Below are 20,183 nucleotides of genomic sequence, written 5' to 3' on the forward strand. Positions count from 1 at the left end.
CGTGCTTCCTTGACCTGAAGCTGACAATAACAGAAACTCAGGCTGAGGATCGCTACGATTTTCCTTTATCCATTCAATTTTGATTAGCAAAATCCACCATTTTACCCAGTTTGTCTTAAGTCAGTTAGGGTTACTTCAATTACAAGACCAATTTTGTGCCGATATGAAAGGGATAATGCTGTAAAATTGTATAGGGAGCCCTCTGTATTCTTACACACAGTCGCAGAAAAATTATAGACCATTAAAAGTCATCAAAAACAATGGTTATGCAATCAAGTACTAACTCCTGTGTGTATCATGTGACTAAAACAGACAGAAAAGAAAACATGGAATGCCTAAAAGCACTGTTTTTTGTCAGTACAATGCCATAGATATTGATGTAAGAACGGAAGTGATTTTGGTTATCAAGAAAACAATGGAAAATGGATAGATATCAGCTCTGAAATGAAACTCTTCTGAGCTACTTTTTTTGTTATTATTATATTTGTCCAAACAAATGCATCTTTAGTTGTACCAGGCATTAAAAATGAACAAGAAACTGAAGAAAACAAAGGCCGGTCCAATACTTTTTTTCTACGGCTAGTATCTTATTGCTTGAAGTAGAGCATCGCAATAATTTTGCTTTGTTTTTTTTTTTTTTTTTGCAATAACTTGTTTATCCCACTTATTATATGGCTACTCACTAAAGAGGTCAATAATTTGGCAACAATTGATTAGAAAATTATGTCCTTTTTTATGCTCATAACTTGCCCCACATTGACATAGCCATGTATGAAATTCACTTTTTTTTTTTTTTTTAATTTATCGTCACACACAAGGTCCAATCAGTGCTTAGTGCAGAGGGAACCGACCAGAGCTGAAGCTGTAATCAACCCTGGCATATTGGATTATTAATCAATATCAGATCATTCTAATACACATCCTTTCCAGTGAGCCCAGCCCTCGAGGTAAGAGCCCTCATAAGCAGAACAAACCCGGTGAATAAGCAGCTTCTGTCAGGTTGGCACCGGGGGGACATCACCGAGTCAGTTTAAATTTGATCTGTGTGGCGGTTTGGGGGGGGGGGGGGGGGGGCATTCGAACCAAGTCGCTTCAGCCGCTTTGAGAGAGGAAACAACCTCACAAGCAGCAAACTCACAGCTCAGACGAAAACTGCTTTATCAGAACAGACATGATAAAGCATTAGCACGTCACTGAGCCACATTAACCACATGTAACAGAACTGAAGATGTGGAGCGTTGTAGTGGCGACAACAGTTCACAAGTGCTAATATAAGCTGTATTAAATCTGCCTTTTAACAGCTCAAGTATCACCTTTAAACTGCGACAAACAAAAATCAAACAGTGTTTTTGCTTAATGAGAACCCCGCGGTAAATAAGTGTTTTTCCTCCATGTGATGAGTTAACTCTGAGCCTCCGCATCAGTTTTCCTCCCTTTTTACCTTCAACTCAGCGCACCGGTATTGCTCTAGTCTTAGTATCGAAAATCTTAAGAGATCTGTCAAGTGGAGGCAGTAGGTCATGCAGCGATGACCTGCTCCTTTTGGTCAGATTAATGCAATTTCACAGATAACAAAGCCGTTGTTCACCAGCCGATTACAAAGTGACAGCGGGCGTACGGATGGAGAAACAAACACGACACACAAGTCAGACAGCATAACTTAAAATGAGAACAACTCCAAATCAAAGTCAGCATTTTCCATCCAACTTTTGTCAGTTCAGTTATGATGCAGCAGGAACAAAAAGTATTGCACTGGTTTGGAGTGAGTCTATGAATGGCGGGTCATCATATAAATACAACAACAAGAACCAAAACAGTAATACCAATATTAATTGTAACGCTAATAAAAACAGTTCAGACTAAGGTCCCTCTGCCGCTGCTGTTTACCACTGCTGCCAACTGAAGTCATCGTTGGATCCGAAGACCAGGAAGAAACCCAGGGATGGTCCCCGAAGATGACTATGTTCCCCGTTAGCACAAGCGCACATGCCCCCCAGGCAATCTGCGAAGAGACACATTAATAATTCAGTTTAACAAATGCTCCTGCATGCTGCCAGCCTGCATATTTAGGACAAAACCTGGAGGTGTCAACAGTAAGAGTTTACAGAATGAGTTCTACATGAGTGTTATATTCTGGACGTTAACAGCAGCTGGCGCTTGTCTGTGCTCTTTCCACTCCTCTGTGACATCTCTTTCAACTATATTATCCAAACTGCTGGGGTAACTGCTGAGTTGATTTTGTCTCTCCTTGGTGTTCCTGTGAAATCATCAAATCCCTTTGGTTTATATATTATATTTTAATGACTGTGGGGTTTTGAACTCTTACGCACAACTGACTCAAAATCATCTTTAATGTTGTCACCACAGCTTGTTGCATTTCTCTATTACTTTAACAGTTTTTGATGACATTGGAGCTCTGTGGTACAAAGGAATTAGCTTTGTCAGGTTTTAAGGACGGAAATCAAGAAGCCAATTCTAAATTGTGAATCCAAATTTATAAAATACTTTCCATAATGCCAGTAAAAGACAACTAAAAGAAAGAGGGAGATAGAAAAAAAAAAAAACACCTAACAAATAACAGTAACATCAAAGTTCCGTGTCTATGATTTACTGAGGTTCGAGGGCTATGATTGTTGAAGTGAAAAATATATTCATAATTGTGTTTTCTATCTGTATAATCACCTGAAATACAAATAGCTATTTTTGCTACTTTATAATGGGTTTTTCTTGTTGGTCACCTCCGTCAAATTTTGTACCCACCTCCAAATATCAATAAGGGTCCTCAAGGAAAAAAAGCATGTCCTCTACAGCTGCAGAATCACACCAACATGGTAGCACTGTCTTTTTTTTTTTACCCCAATAGAAAGCTTATGGGCAGCAGTGTCTGGAAACAGAAGCTCAGCAAAGGTAACAGTGAAAATTAATGACGTGAGAACATGTTTATATGTGTCAGCACAAAATTAAAATCTCAAACTTAAATTCACTCAAAGCTAATCACACCATTCTATGCATCATATTTTTTTTTAAGGTTTGACATGTGATGCACTGTATTGAGTGAGATGTCTGGAAATTGGAAATGTTTTTTACGTAACCGAAAACTTTAAAGGTGCCGTTTTCTGACCTTTATAATGCCCAGAGCTCAAGACAACTATAACTGTAGCTACATTGTCTGATCACTAGAGAAACTTTTTCCAGGAAGTGAAATTTCTTTTCTTTTTTTTTTTTATTTAACAGAAGTTGTTGTTTTTCATTGTTGTTGCCCTTATTCACCTAACCCTCATTTCTACTAAAATGCAGACTTACTACATCAGCTCTTGCGAAGACAATGGGCAGACCAAAAGCTGAAATGACGATGCCCGTTGTGAGGAAGATGGCCAGCTCTTTGCAGGCGTTACTGGCCGAGTCTGTGTCATCAACCACCCTCCGCGAGATGCAGTACGGGATTGGAGAGAGGATGTAGAAGAAGAGGAGGAACAAAGGCCAGTATGTACTGCAGAGAGGGAAATAATACAAGATAAAGAAAAATAACCACCTACTGTGATAGTGAGAGTGCATCAGGTGAACTCAAGGATGAAACACTGTTCGGCTCTTAGCACACTATGATCTCAGTTCACTGGTGTTTCTTAACCAAACAGGAGCTCAATCTATATTTAATGTATTTGTCCATACTTACGTAGTCATAACAATAATAATAATTTCATATTTATACAGGACTTTCCTAGACTTAAAGAGCTAGAATGTATAAAAAAGACATCTTTAAAAAAAAAAAAAAAATCTGACTGAGCCCCATGTGTCTGACAAAGCTCAGTTGTGTAATGAGTTCGCATGAAGTTGAAGAAATGCTTGGTAATTTACACTATGTATTTTATAAACAGTCAAATAAGACAGGTTTGACACAAATAACACAGAGTGAGACTAATTAACACTGACTCTAACAGATTTCTGGGATGACATCTACACCGCATTATTTGACATATTCAGAATACACATACCTAAGGAGCCCTTGCATGCCCTGCTAGGAGCCATTCCTGAGGGCGTTGAAAGTAGAGATAATATATATCTACTTCAAATTCTCCTGGCAGCAGCAGTTAAGGGTATCACTGTCATTTGGTAGACACCAAATATTCCAACATTCCAATCATAGAAAGACCGCGTATGGGAACTCTATAGACTGGAGGATATAACTTATAATTTAAGACTCCAGAGGGAGAAACTCCTAAGGAGATGGGCCCCTGTGTTCCTCATAATGTTTCATTTTGTTAATTTTGTCTGTGTGTAAATCTGTTGGTATGAAACTATCTGATGTGATACTTAGGTTGTTGTCTTTGCGTATGTACAATCTAAGTCTTATGACTGTATGTTGAATGTTTATGTCTCCAATAAATAAGTTTAAAAAAAGAAAAAGATCATACACTACTGCACCTATCCACATACCAAAAAACACTTAAGTTTTAGAATAAAATATAACTATAATGTCCATCAAGGTAAAAAAAAACAAAAACAAAAAAACATATATTTTAGTTCATCAGCAAGGTCAGGATAGTGTTGCACGTGATACCTAACTGCAGTATCCTTTACACATGGACTGAATGTGATGTACTTACTCATACACAGGGAGGGCACATCCTAGCATGAGAAACATAAGGCCAACGGCCCCTCCAAAAGAAAGGCTGATGAGAGCTACAAGAGAAGCAGAAGAGAGGGTCAGTGGTTAGCTTCCTCTGGATATACAACCATACACTGGTGGCCAAAAGTATTAGAACACCTGACAATCCTCCAAAATTCCTTTCATAATGTTCATGAAGCATGCGGATGTTGCTCTGAGCACAACAGATATCAGATAAAGTGAGTCCTGTTATTATTCACTTTTAATATTAGTTTTAGTATTCACTTAATGAGCAGGCCCTGTGCATTCTACAGAATCACAAGATTCCCCAACACTGTCAATTTAACCATGATCATACCTGACAATGAGTACACAAGCAATTTGGTTTCTTCTGTGAAGGAACATGATTGTGTGACATTGACAGTGAAATAGTCCTAACTTGTTTTTCTCCTTATGATGTCTCAGTTTGATGGCTCTATTCTATGGTTTATAGAGCATAATAGTGACTCTGTAGATGTTTCATTACTTTTATGGGCATTTTAAAAAAGAAGAAAACAAACAGATGAAACCTCTTAAACATGGCAAATATTCGAATAATTTTGGCCACCACTGTATGTATAACTGTTATGCGAGACTGGATATACCAAACTACACTCCTAATTTTTAAACAAACCCGTTTTCTAAAAAAGATGTTACATTTAGTTTCAGCAAGTGCAAAGTTACAGCCATCCTTTCTGATCGTAATAATGGCTAATCTTAATTTTCATCGATTCATCATCAATTTCAATGCATTTCAAAGACACAGAATACCCTTATGAATGGGAAAAGCCATGTTCTGGATCTCACAAATATAATTACAATAGCTGGTGTCAATCTTAAACCGGTTTTCCACATGAGACCCTGCTCATGTCTGATGGTGGGCCCTGCCTGCCTTAGCCATCATGTGATGAATCAGCTGATTTCACGTGCACCACGACTACGTTTGCAATATAAATCCCACTGTTAGATGCTACTGGGATGTTCAGCAGTGTGGACAATGTGGATGGTAGTTAACAGCTCACTAAGGGTGGTTTCAAAAGCACGGCATTTCAATCAACGTCTGTGCAATTACTTCAGGTGCAGCTAGCACTAGCTTACATACGGTAACTACGTGATTATACCGCTAACCAAGCATGTGGTTTAAAACGGGCTTATAAACAATTTTTTATCAAACTGAGAGCAACTAACTAATTATCACTGGTTAATATTCTTCGGCCTCAAAAACTCAGAGGCCACTAGCGGAGGGAGTGCAGGCTATTTAGCCAATGTTGCTAGCAACTGGCCCTGCGGATCACTAGCTTACATTCCCGTTAGCATCCAAAACGCATCCCTCCTACTCTGAGGAAATTTCGCCTCTTTTACACTGACTCTTCCACACTTCAGATGGTCTCCAGAAGAAATAAAAAATACAATCTAGTTACCTTTAATCCCGGCCATCTCTCATGGACAAAAGCTCGACACACAGCCCAAGCAGATGACAACAGTGCCCCCCCTCCTCGAGTGTTGAGTCGGACAAACCTCGACACCGCCAGCCTGCCGTGATGCTTTCAGGTGCTGTCAGAAATAATAGGGGAAAAGTTGAAGACATAAGATGAATGTAAAAGCCAAATACATCAGCAGTGTTGAAGGGAGTATAAGAGCAAAATGTTATCAGCCAAATGTATTTAATGTACAGTAACAGTTTAAAGTTACCATACATTATCAAGAATATATGGTAAAATATTACATAAAAGACAAGTCACAGATTGCCATAGATCTACAAAGACGCAAAGCATTTAGTAACAGACATAACACTGTTAAAATTGCAGTTATTTTTCTTAAGAAATTTTACATTCTTCATGGATTATTTGCATTTATTATGAAAGGATGGTGAGCAGATGTAACATTTTCATAATGTGATTTTGTTTTGCAATTTTTTCACATTAAAACAAAAAGAAAATTTGGAGTTGTCATTATTTATAGGTTTTTATGTTATTACTTTACTGCTCCAAGATCAAATTGGGCTGTTTGTGTCCCATTGAACTAAAATGAGTGTGACACCCCTGATTTAATACAACTCCAAGTTTAATGAGAAGAAGGGTTTTACGCTCAAGCCATAAACTCATTACACCACCCAAACCAACATCAGACCCCATCCGCTGATGAGGAAAAATGTTTTAGCTACTCAGGGTGAAGCAGAATTTTACAGAGTATCCTGAAAGCCTCATTTGCCTATGCCACTACAAAGTTTTCTCTGTAAAACTAACATATCCAGTTTTATAAGCATTAAATTGCGTCTATTTAATCACTCATCTCATCTATTTTACGTTAAACAAAATAAAAAAATTAATAATAATTAAAACAACAAATCCTGTAATTCACCCGGAAGTTCAAACCTAGTGTTTCCGGTCATCCACAGCCCATTCAGCGAAGATGGCGAGCGGAGGAGTGTCTGTGGCTTCGCTGTGGACCGAAGTTAACCGCTGCGGACAGAATGGAGACTTCACGAGAGCCCTCAAAGCTCTGACTAGAAGTAGGGTTACATGTGTATCAGCTTTAGCCTCAAGCAGCCTCAGAGTTGCGTTCGTTTAACGGACAGATGGCACCTTTTCCCCTTTGCCTCAGTTAGCGGTGGCTAACTGCATGACCAGCTGTTAGCATGCGGCTAGGCTAATGACTGTTACACAGTTATTTGTGAGAATTAACAGTGCCGAAATAGATTTATTTTTATTAAGTAGTGCTCTCTGGCGAAGTCGTATATACCGTAGCTGTTGGACCAGTTGTATTCTACATAATTATGTACATTGATGTAAGCGTGTAGTTTGTAGAAATCCACCGTCCTGTCCTGACAAGTGACGTGTCCCTAGCATGGCAGCTAACTTATCATCAGTGTGTCAAACAGATCATGTATGTGAGCAGCTGCTGTCATGTCTGTGTTAGCATTTAAATACTGCTTAAATACGATGGCTGTTTTATGTCATTTGCAATTACGGGCTTGCACGGTGTTTCATAATATTGAACAGTATTATCAATGTATATAAATAAAACCATTGTACTAACTGTATAGGAAATTGTTGTTGTGTTTAGTACATCGTAAGTCATGGATATGAGTTCCCAGATCAGCGTTTCTAATCACTTATGTGAACTGTGCTTGCCTGCCATGATAACTGCATTTTAATTTTTTGCAATGTGTCACCTTTTCTTTTGCAGTTTTGCACGAAAACAGGGATGATGTAACGGCCCTTCACTGTAAAATAGTTTGCCTTATACAGAATGGCAGCTTCAAAGAGGCGCTGAATGTCATGAACACCCATTCAAAGTACTTGGCAGGTAATCTATGAACTTTTAAATATTTAATATTGACTGTATCATGGCATATATCAGTGATAAGTACACGACATCTTAGATACAAAGGTAGAACACAGAAACAAAAGCGTTAAGTTATAAAAGAATGAAGTTTCTGTGTTATTACCAGTTTGTATTTGTATTGGAGGCACTATCAGGGTATTCACACTGTTATTGATGATGAAAGTCCATAAACACAGTGTCCAGCAATTAGCAGTGATGTAGTTTCACCATTAAGAACCATATTATTTTGAAATTCCCGATGCCGTCTTATACACATGTAACTCTTCTTAGTTGTTTTTCCTCATTTTAATTTTAAAACTTTGCATCTCTTTTCTTTCAGTGAGGTTGTGTTTGAGAAGGCATACTGTGAGTACCGTCTGAACAGAGTGGAAAGTTCCCTGAAGACCATTGAAAATGCTCCTGTACAGACAGACAAGCTGAAGGAGTTGTATGGTCAAGTGGTAAGTTAATTAAACTATTAAGCATTGATAAACGCCTTTGTTATGTATACTTTACCAACAGATGATGGTAATCTACTTTTATCTATAATTATAAATGAACCATGCACATTATGATATTTCTACTTTTTGTCATTTGTCTTTCTTCAAAGTTATGAGATTACTACAATGGTCTTTTATTTTATGGTTACTATGTAGACTTTACTTGAATTTAATTACCAGATATACAACAATATTTGTCTATTCTCTGCTTAATGTGTGGTCATATTTAAGCTTGTTTATAACATTTATGCCTCTGAATTTGGAATGGTCTTTGCTAACTGGTCTTTTTTTTTTCTTTCATTGTCTAGTTGTACAGACTAGAGCGATATGATGAGTGCAAGTCTGTCTACACTGATCTGATCAGGAACTCCCAGGACGAGTACGAGGAGGAGAGGAAGACCAACCTTGCTGCTGTGGTGGCTGCAATGAGTCAGTGGGAGGAAGCTCCTCTGGTAAATATTCATCCAGAAAATAAATGTTTGGCCATTAGCTGATGGTTTGTTTGAGTCTTATGTTCATGTTGTTATGAAACCTTAACATTTCTTAAATACCTTAACCAAAGCAAAGGTTTAATATAAAACATGTCAGTCGTGTTTGTGTTCAACTACTTCCTCAGTGTATTTCATTTTTACTAAAACTAGAGAAGAAAAAGCAAGGTTGGCTTGGAGTACCATTCAGACATGACGCAATTCAAAGTGCTTTACATGAGATGCAGAAATACATGTAGTAAGATGTTAAGACAACCTTATTTCATTTCGGTGAAAACCATCAAAATAGTGGTTGATTAAAAAGACTTTGCAGGTAGATGTCAATTCAATCAAAAGTAAATATATATTTGAATGACTTCTTTTTAAGCTATATCTAAGTTATGGAAAAGCTACTGTAGACCAAAAGAAGTAAAATGTTATTTTGAATTCTGGTTTAATGAGCTGTCAGATTAGTTTTAGGTATGAAGACACCCTTATAATATTGTTGTCTGCTGAAAATAAACACTAGAATGCATTTTTCTGTGTTGTATATAGACAGAAATCCTCCAATTCCTCCTGTGTTCTTATGGTGGGACTTTAACTGCAGTGTTACTGGGAACATTACTACCTCTATCGGAGTTTGTGGTTTCTGAATTCTGTGTAATATTTTACTTTACAGGAAGATCTAGGCCTCCCAGAGTCAACGTATGAGCTGTGCTACAACTCTGCCTGCGCTCTGATTGGACAAGGACAGCTCAAAGAGGCTCTGAATAAACTACGAGAAGCAGAAGGTCAGTCTAATTATGTCTTACTGTTCCTGTCAGGTTTTTATCTTCACCACTCATTGATTTCATACTGACGTTTTGTTTTTGGTTTTCAGAGCTCTGCAGGGTTTCACTGGCAGATGATTCTGTGAGTAGTATTCTGTTTTCATTCAGACCTATACGTGATCGAGGAAATGTATTATATAACCACAATAATTAATTTTTTTTTTTTTTTAACTGTGCATACTTCTGTATTTATTTGGCTAGATCATTAACTTGCAAAGCATCAAATTGTTACTGTGCATGGATAAAGAATATGGGACTTTTCAAATGGATCATGTGAAAGAATTGTTCTTATTTTAAAGGGTAAACAGCTGTAGTTATAAAGCTATTCAAAATATCTCTAAGAAATATATTTTAGCTCAGCATTGGGGTAATGATTGTAATGTGCAGGATCAGACTCAACTTTATTGTAATTCAACCGTATGACATGATCAGAATGAAACAGTTACTCAAGTCTTAGTGTATGCAGCATTAATAAGGTCAAGGTTTATTTATGTAGCACATTTCAAAACAGACACTACTGCCCCAAAGTGCTGTACATAATCATGAAACAGAATATAAGTAAAAGACAGTAAATAGAATAAAACAATACTGACACAAGGTTCATGCATTAAATATTAAAACAATAAAAACAAACACTGACGACAATAATTTAAAAGTAAGATAACAGCAAAATGTCCAGCTCATCTTGTATTAAAAGCCTATAGAGTAAAATAGTAAACAGAATGGAATAGTATATAAACTACAACAATAGCTTAAGGTGGTGGTGCATGAGCAGCAGCAACAGTTTACAGCTGGAAATAAAGTGACAAGTGACTGAAATGTAGTAGGTTATTGGTATAGTTTAAAGTTTGACATTGACAGTTTTGTGCCTTTCAGGATGTGACTGAGGAGGACATCGAGTCAGAGCTGGCAGTCATTCACTCTCAGATGGCTTATGTCATGCAGCTACAAGGTCGAACAGATGAAGCACTGCAGCTCTACAACCAGGTCATCAAGCTCAAGTGAGTCTGTTTTATCAAGTTCAGTTTTCCCTGTATACAATAGAAATACAGATGTTGTAGGATTCTTTGCATGTATTGTGATAGAATTTAGCATTCAGCAAATATATTACATACACAGGCTTGCAGAAAGTTACACTTGCATGTATTTTAAAGGCCTCTGTCCATAACCATTGTAAATATGTCGAATCCAATAGCCTTTATCGTCATTGTGTGTACAAAGAAATTAGGAGTGCTGCTGCAGTCAGTGCAACAATATTAACAAAACACCGGTACTACAGAAATAAGAATAGAGCGAATATAAAATTACAACACTAAAAATAAGATAATTTTACAAAGTAACATGAGAATAGAGCCAAGTACAGGGTGTCCCATAAGTCTCCATACATAGGAAAAATAAACGTTTCTTGACATAAACCCTTTTTATTTATATAATATGCTCTATATGACTGCCATTTTGTCGGGAACACATTTCAATGCGTGTCCTCCACTGCTGAAGAACTATAAAGAAGAAATATAAAGAAATACATGTTAGAACCATATGTATTATGTCTCCTATGTATGGAGACTTATGGGACACCCTGTAGAATAAAAAATTAAAATGGACAAAATATGAATTGACACAAATTTACAGTATTAACAGTATGTGACAGTATGTATATCTATGAACAATATTAACAGTATTACCCATGAAATGTGACTTCTGTGCAGGCCGTCAGATGTGGGGCTTCTGGCTGTGACGGCCAACAATATCATCACAATAAACAAGGTGCGAGTGTGACCTGTTTATTAAAAAAATGTTGTGGCTATTTCCATCTAAACAGCCCTGTCCATTACCGTATCATCATATGTCATATTTTACATGTTCGTGAACCTCTTCTCACAGGACCAAAACGTGTTCGACTCAAAGAAAAAGGTGAAATTAACAAACGCAGAAGGTGTTGAATACAAACTGGCGAAGAAGCAGCTGCAGGCCATCGACTTCAACAAAGCCCTTCTGGCAATGTACACAAACCAGGTACTGTTACAGCTGCTCTGGCTCAGTTCTTCACAGTAGACTTTGGGTTCTCAAAATTGCAGGTTCGCTACCGCTGATTTTTCTTTTTAACTTTGCTATTTACCATCAACAGGCTGACCAGTGCAGAAAACTGTCATCCAGTCTTCAGTCTCAGAACCCGGGTCACCCTCGACCGGTCCTCATCCAGGTCGCTCAGCTGAGCAGAGAGAAGCAGCACACCAAGGCCATAGAGCTCCTACAGGTAAAAGTCTGGGATTCTGTTGGTTCTGTCTAGTTCGGACCCTCTATATTTTCTTTCTGTGTATACCACATGTATTATTTATCTGTCCACTGCTGTATCCACACTCTAAACTATTATTTAAAGCATATTACAGTTATCTTAGTTACTATTTATACTACATGACCTTAAACCCATCTTTGAGAATCTATGCAGAATGTTTAGACTGAACCATTTTCTGCTGTTGTGTTCAGATTAGAATGAAGTTTTAGATTTTGATTTCCTTGTTTAAGGCTAAAGCTAAATACATCCTTGATTTCAGTGAAGCTTTTAACACAGAAACTCACAATTACAGTGTTGTGTTTGTTGTAAAAGACTGTGCTATCTGCTTGTGTTTTCTGTTGCAGCAATTCTCTGATCAACATCCAGAGAGTGCTTCAGGAATCAAACTAACAATGGCACAACTGTACTTAGTACAAGGTACTGCCATGTTCTCATACATGGTACATTGAGAGATCTGTTTTGTTGGGGTACATTGTTTTTACTTGAATAGAGTGTAAATACGAAGGAAAGTTAAAAAGTTCTCAAACAAATGTAATAAAAAGTTTATCAAAATAGCAAAATTATTTTTTCTACATAAGCTGCATTAGAGTCTTAACACTTTTGCAATCTATTTTTCCATCGATTCCTTCATTGTAGAATTCTTGTAGAAGTCTTTGACATAGTCTTTGTCTTTCACATTTGTCTGGGAACTTTGACTCTCTGTTGTGATTATTGTCTTAAAGGGGTCATATTTTGCTAAACCCACTTGTATTAGTCTTTGGTTCATTTATTTGTGTATTTGGACCCTAATAGTTCATAAAGTTTGAATTTGAACCCTCCAGGTGCTACAAAGTTATCTTTATATTCATTCCGACAAAAATTGAGTGGATTTCTACAACCCATTGCAATTCCTTCTTAATTTGTTACGCTTTATAATTAGCTACGCCACGACATTTGCACATATAAGGTCAAGACTTCCAACGAACATTTCTCAGAGTACGACATAATTGTTTGTCAGCAGCAGCAGTTGTAGTCCATACTGAAAATATGTCCAAACTTCGAGCCGATTCCCTTATAATGTTCAGTTGTTGGTTGAACGGGACAGAGCAGCACAGTCAACGTGGAGGGGGTGGTGTGAAGTGAAGTGAAGTGAAGTGGCTCATTTGGATTTAAAGGGCCGGCGCTCAAAACGACCTTTCTAGTGTCATTACTCAGAAATAGGGTTGACCTGTGGAGTTGAATTAATGAAGAGTTCAGACCCAAGCATAGCATTTACAATTTATATAGACCACAGGGAAATGTTTTAAAATGTATAATTCCATTTAAAAAAAAAAGCAAAATATCACTCCTTTAACAAAAAAGTGTTTTTTGTAGTTATTTTATTGCCTCTGTAGTGACAGTTCATGAAAACAACTTTTGTTTCCTCTCGGATAACTTGTATGACATTATGCTGAAAAGTTACAGAATTATTGTTCACTAATACTTAAAATTATCCAATACTGCAGCTGCTGCTCTTATACTTTTTAATATTGGATTTCCTGTCCTCAGGTCATGTAACAAAAGCCTGTGATGTCCTGAGGTCAATTGAAGAGTTCAAGCACAAAGCGGGGATGGTAAGTCTGAGATGACCAACTGTTTTCTGGAGATAAAAAAAAGAGTATCTGAATTTCTTTTTCAAATCAGGTCTAGATTGCTGTCTTTTTTAGTGGTACTTGGTTTTTTCTTGCTCAGTTTAAACAATCTTCCCGCCCAGCTGATAGACATGTTTTTGACTCCTCAGGTATCGGCTTTGGTGACGATGTATTCCCATGAAGAAGACATTGACAGCGCTATTGATGTTTTCAAACAAGCTATCGGTCACTACCAGTCTGAACAGGTCTGTGAGCGACTTCAATATTTGACCTGAACACTGACTGTTATTTTTTCTTGAGAAAGAAAAAAAAAAACTTCTCAAACCTTTTTCTTTTGTGTTTCCATTTAGTTTTGAATAAACAGGAAAACAGAGGCAATCAGCATCTGCACTAGTGTCTGACATGTGAATATGTTTTTTCCGTTGTGTAATCATCCTACTCCTTCCTCCTCAGCCTGGATCTGCTGCACACTTGGCTCTTGTACGAGAAGCTGCCAACTTCAAACTTAAGTACGGGCGGAAGAAAGAAGCCATTAGTGATCTGGAGCAGCTGTGGAAGTGAGTACAGCTCTGCTAAACAGTCCTCCACTTCAGCATGAGTGATGTGTGGGAGGAAAGATGTTTAATGTGTTCTCCATAGAGGTTATCTCACAGCCGTTGAATGGTTTATTGTTTAGATCTTCAGGCAGATCTATTCTAATATTATACAGCACATATAGTTGATTTCAACTGCAGTTCTACAAATGAAAAGAAATGCAGAAAGTATTTCAGGTTGTAAAATGTTTTTTCTATGATATGCTGAAACCCAAAGTAATTTTCTCATTCACAGCTGCATGATCAGTAGTTATGGTTTTGACTGTTATGGTTATGATCATAATTCTGAGACAATCTCGAAGACACTGTTAACACATACAGTCGCGTAAAAAATTATTAGACCACCCTTGTTTTCTTCAATTTCTTGTTCATTTTAGTGACTGGTACAAATAAAGGTACAATTGTTTGGACAAATATAATGATAACAACAAAAATAGCTCATAAGAGTTTAATTTAACAGTTGATATCTAGCCATTTTCCATGGTTTTCTTGATAATAACCAAAATCACTTACATCGATAGCTATGGCATAGTACTGCCAAAACAGTGCTTTTAGGCATTCCATGTTTTCTTTTCTGTCTGTTTTAGTCACATGATACACACAGGAGTTAGTACTTGATTGTATAACATATGTTTTTGATGACTTTTGATCATCTAATCATTTTTTCCGCGACTGAAGGGAGCACAGTTGGGCACAAAAAAAATACATTATCTGTAATTTTCTCAGTTACAGAAAACACTGGAGGTGCATGTTTGTAACGGTCCTTACGGTTACACACTGATGTTCAGATTTGTGAGCATATTTAGTGTAATGAGACTTGTGCAACATTTTTCACATAGTTTCATGATTTACAAAAATAAAATATTTAATTTGGTTGGACATAAGTTGAAATATACAGGCATCATGTTCCAGTTGAAAGTATAAAAAATGCTTACTGCTAATAAACATCTGAGATTTGCTTACTTTACACTAAACATTAGTTATAAATAACATAAAATACCTTTGAGATGATATTAGACCTGTCTATTTTTATTTCAGGAGGCCATTTTACTCATAAACCTCTCTTTATACTGTATTTTTTCCTAAATGCTGCTGTTTTCCCCTTTTACAGTTTAACTTACACATATGTTCTTTCCCTCAGACAAAATACCAACGACATCCACACACTGGCACAACTCATCTCTGCATATTCTCTGGTGGACACAGATAAAGCCAAATCGTATCCTTTCACTGAAACAGGCACTGGTTACCTGCAGTCTGAGCTACATTTGAAATGCAAAGGTTATTCAGAACAAGTAGTATGACCTTAACAATTTTCTCCAGCCTCAGCAAGCACCTACCGTCTGCAGACACCATGTCCTTTAACGTGGATGTGGACGAGCTAGAAAACTCCCACGGAGCCACTTACGTCAGGAAAAAGGCTGCTAAAGTCACAGGAGAGAACCTTCCCAAAGAGCAAGGGTAAAAGCCCATCGTTCTGCACCATCAGCGCTACATTTTAAAGATTTATGCACATTTCAGTCCTTTTTTTTTTCAGGAAAGATGAACTTTGGCTGATATGCATAATTTCCTTTTAAGCTTAAAATCTGTATTCTCTTCACAGCCAAGTTGACATCAAAAAGAAGAAGAAGAAAAAGAAAGGTATGTGTATGTGAAACAGGGTTAGGGTTAGAAACAGGACTAGACACCAGCTCTGATTTTCTCTGTAACAGTATTGAAGATGGTCAGTATTTTTCTGACTTCATGTACAGTATACGTGTATTATGTTCTGCTTTCTTACTGAGTAGCTCTAGTTCTTAACCACATGCTTCCTTTCAGTGATGGTCCATGGTCTTCTATTTCTCCTCAGGCAAACTACCCAAGAACTACGACCCCAAAGCGACCCCTGACCCTGAGAGGTGGCTGCCGATGAGGGAGCGCTCCTACTACAGAGGCAAAAAGAAGGGAAAGAAGAAGGAACAAATAGGAAAAGGCACACAGGGGGCGACGGCCGGAGCTTCAGCCGAGCTGTGAGTAGATACACGCAAACACACCTCACCTGCTCGCACACATGTCTGGCTGCAATTTCCTGCAATTTAAAGCTAGTAATCCACTCATCTAATAGAAGAAAAGCACCTCAGATTGTCCTTTTGTTTTGATGCCAATAAAACCACAGTGGAGATTTCCAGCTGCTGCTGTTTTGGCCAAAAATAAAATTATTCACAGTCTCACCCAAAGGGGATTTACATGTGCCAGGAATAGAAAACAGTGAAATAAAGTAAGCCGGATCAACTCAGTTTTCATTGTTTGATTGTAGTTATAATTTTTGCAGATGTTTTATCAAACTTGTATTGATAATACTGTTTTAAAATGGCAATGTGCTCTGTGGCTCTGTCTGTGTTTGTGTACAGCACCACATATAGGTGTGGCATATGTATTACACCATTTTATTTCCATTTCCACCTGGATGCAGATATTTCTTGAAAAGGTATGTGTATGGATGCGAAACTTTTAGAATCCGCAAAAGAAAAATACCACGACGTCTGGACATAGCCTCTGGTAACTGGGCCCCTAGCCTTTTCCTGTAACCGGATAGACACATGTGCGATGCTTATTACCACAGTACTGTGGCAGCAGGGGGACAGGTTACCAGTCTTCACATGACATAACGAGGGCACTGATTGGCTCTGTGGTAGTAGACAAATGACAATGTACAGTACTGTGGCAATAGCCACTTCATTTTAAAATATCCAAAAATATATCCATTTGGTAGTATCCGTCACACTAATTTTATGATCCAATCTTTTTTTACCTGTTTATTTAAACAGTGTTTAGAGCAAATATTGCAAACATAAAAAACATATAGACAGAAAAGGAGGGCTGCTGTAATGTCTATACCGGATCATTTCTTCTGTCACATATGAGTAGAATGGGACCTGTTCTTAAATGAAGTTCATTTCCTATATCTTTCCTCAAAGTTCCCTGCACTGTTCTTCAGATGAAATGCCAGCTTTTCCTCAGTATATTTTCTCTACAGTAATTTACCTTTTAAAATGTTGACCAGATAAACCAAACAACTGAGCAATAAGTTTAAGGAGTAACTTATCTGGCCATATCATAGTGTTTTATCACAAAACACAATTATGTGTTTATATCTTATCTCTCCTCCTTTTTGACTATCTGTTCAAATAACGCACAGAAGTACAGTCAATTAAATAATAAATAATTGTTTTGGCATAAAAATTCTGATTTATTCCCTGGTTTGTTGTATAATTCAAATAAAGTGTCAATAAAGAGTTGCATTTAAGCAGTAAATAACTTAATAATAAAGATTTTTCCCAGAAATGGAGATGTGTAAGTTACATCCCGGTATGTGCTTTAAAATTTCTGACTGAATCACATATTTTCCATCGACACTCGGTATAAAGGCGAGGATTGGATTGAAAAAAGTCATGTTTGGAAACAGGAGCAAGGTGACATAAAATGACAAATAATCCACTCAACAGCCACTTCATGTTACGTTCCAACATCAATGTCTATCCTCTTTTTAACCTCCTCTTTTCAGTGATGCCAGTAAGACGGCCAGTAGCCCCCCTACGTCCCCCAGACCTGGGTCCGCGTCCGGCTCGTCTTCAGCTGCCGCCAGTAACGTGGTCCCACCCCGACAGCAGAAACCTGCGGCTTCAGGGGCCACACGCAAGAAGGCACCACAGAAGAAGAAGAAAGGAGGCAAAGGAGGCTGGTAGTCAGAGAGGTCATGGGATTCACTGACATCTGTGTGGCCGAGAATCATCAAGAATGCTTTTTTATGTTAAATTTGTGGTTTAGTTTTTTTGTTACAGCCCTGCATTAAAATATTCGTAACCAAAACTTTTACCCTTCTACACCATCAATCATCACCAGGGTGTTTTTTTTTTAATTTACAGAAGGGAAGATGGAGATATTTGCATAGCCACTTGGAAGGTTCCACTCTAATGAAAACTGACTTCAGGTCTGCTGAAATGAACTTTTTGTCGCCCTGTAAAAGCAGATGATTGTTGGATTTGTGTTTTTTTTTAGATGTGACGTCTTGCAGTCACAATGAAATGAACAGACGTTACCTATTGTTCATGAATGTCGTCATTATTATTATCAAATGTAAATATTCATTTAGTCGAATCCAAACTCCAGTCATGTCTCCTCTGACATGTCGAGTTTTTCAGAGGTGTGTTGTACTTGTAAACACCTGTAATAAGTTTAAAACAAATCCCATAATCAAGTCCTTCACAACTATTCATGTTTTATAGGAACACTTTTCATTTAAGGTTAAAGAAATTTACTTTGGAGTCCTTTTTTATGAAGACATCTGCTTATGCAAGGCTGCAAACTTTCATATGTGGTAGAATGTCCTTTTTTTCATCTTTGTTGGGTCTGCATCATGTTTCCTGATCATGTCCCTCAGTCATTTGATGTGGTTTCAAAGAATATTTATTTTTGAATCCGTGTCGATAAAAATTCGAGCAAAATAATTTACATTCTTAAAGGCAAATGCATGTTTTAGGAAAAAGAAGAAAGAATATTTTGGCCAAACAGGTGTCCCATTTTGTTAAGTCTTAATAAAAATCTTGACAATGAGAAACCTGTGTTGTGGAAATTTTGCTCTGCTGCTGGTGAATAATGAAATAGAGACTTCAGCCGGCCAACAAGGTTTTTATTTCTTTGCAAAAAAGAAAAGGTGAGTTCTGCAAATGAGTGGTGATTGTGAAGAAAATACACCGAACTACTAGTGAGATCCACCTTTATAGGGGTGGATCTCGTCTGTCAGGTGACACCTCCAGTCTCTTCAAAGGGCTTTTTGATTGAGTGATGAGCCCTGGGTTTTAACAGTCACCTTTTGTTACCTTAAGAGAAAGTTAACATACACTAGGGGGTGTTTGGGTAAGGCAGTGGTTTCCAACCTTTTTTGGCTCGTGACCCCATTTTAACATCACAAATTTCTGGCAACCCCAGACATTCAAAACGGAGACATTTTTTTGCTAAAATTAATTTGTTTTTGATCATATAATAGTTTGCTATACTATGTTGCCAATAAACGTTAATTTTAGATGACATTTAGTCTATATAATGTATATTATTCTGGACGGAGGCAGAAAAGCCAGGTGTAGATTACTGCACAAAGTGAGAATTTTATTTTCCTTGGTCAGGATATGTTCAGTCAGTCCAGCTTGGATTTACAAGGCTGACAATTAATACTGAACAAACTAGAACTCAAACTATGAATTATGAAAGAGCTGCAGCATCTGAAACCGACCACAATGAACATTTGACAGATAAACAGTGCCACAGTGGTTCAGTTTCAGCTTCACAGTTTGTCATGTCTGTTATGTATTGGGATTGTCTCTGTCAACTCACCATATATTTTTTTATTAGTAAGTTTTTGTGGGTTTTTTTTTTATCAATTACTAGAAATTTCAGGTGACCCCATTTGAATTCCAGGCGACCCCATGTGGGGTCCTGACCCCAAGGTTGAAAAACACTGGGGTAAGGACATGAGAAAGTTAACATGCAGTAGGGGGTAAGTCTACTTCCTGATGAAGGCTTGAAGCCGAAACACGTAGAAGTGTTTTTTAAGGTCTAGATACGACCATGCCATGGTAATGAAGGCATTTTAATGTTTAAAGAGTGCCTTGGAGCTTTCTTCCAGTTTATTATCTACTTTATGAATCCCTTTTTCCAAAGAGCACCTCTAACAAACTCTCTTTTGGTCTTAGAAGCATTCTTTCCCATGAATATTTGATACCGTAAGGAGTGTTTTAGGTGAGGACATGAGTCAAAGAAGGGAGTTTGACAAAGAAATTAAAATTCCATTACACCTGCTCCAGTGTTAAATGTGTGAACTTCTAACACAATGTGTCTGTAGATGCAGAAACAGATTTTTATTATATAAAAAAAAACTA

The 20,183-nt window shown here is 37.5% G+C and overlaps 2 protein-coding genes across 2 annotated transcripts; one reads left to right on the forward strand and one right to left on the reverse strand.

Annotated features, from left to right (window-relative positions):
* Window positions 1-1,801: 1,801 nt before the first annotated feature.
* On the reverse strand, window positions 1,802-6,166 carry LOC115427198 (leptin receptor overlapping transcript-like 1). The gene is given in 5 exon segments (XM_030145664.1): window positions 1,802-1,949; window positions 1,952-2,002; window positions 3,304-3,490; window positions 4,605-4,680; window positions 6,067-6,166. Coding segments are annotated over 5 exon segments (396 nt in total). The 5' UTR covers window positions 6,083-6,166; the 3' UTR covers window positions 1,802-1,883.
* An 877-nt stretch (window positions 6,167-7,043) lies between these two features.
* Window positions 7,044-18,865, forward strand: LOC115427356 (signal recognition particle subunit SRP72-like). The gene is made up of 20 exons (XM_030145883.1): window positions 7,044-7,157; window positions 7,835-7,954; window positions 8,177-8,193; window positions 8,317-8,433; window positions 8,781-8,924; window positions 9,619-9,730; window positions 9,820-9,851; window positions 10,646-10,770; window positions 11,479-11,536; window positions 11,654-11,785; window positions 11,898-12,026; window positions 12,410-12,482; window positions 13,593-13,657; window positions 13,825-13,920; window positions 14,129-14,232; window positions 15,410-15,487; window positions 15,592-15,729; window positions 15,872-15,909; window positions 16,118-16,277; window positions 17,813-18,865. Exons 1-20 carry the CDS (start codon window positions 7,058-7,060, stop codon window positions 17,991-17,993), a joined length of 2,019 nt encoding a protein of 672 aa, XP_030001743.1. The 5' UTR covers window positions 7,044-7,057; the 3' UTR covers window positions 17,994-18,865.
* Window positions 18,866-20,183: the final 1,318 nt, after the last annotated feature.

Source organism: Sphaeramia orbicularis, chromosome 10 (assembly GCF_902148855.1).
Source record: "Sphaeramia orbicularis chromosome 10, fSphaOr1.1, whole genome shotgun sequence".
Classification (NCBI taxonomy): Eukaryota; Metazoa; Chordata; class Actinopteri; order Kurtiformes; family Apogonidae; genus Sphaeramia; species Sphaeramia orbicularis.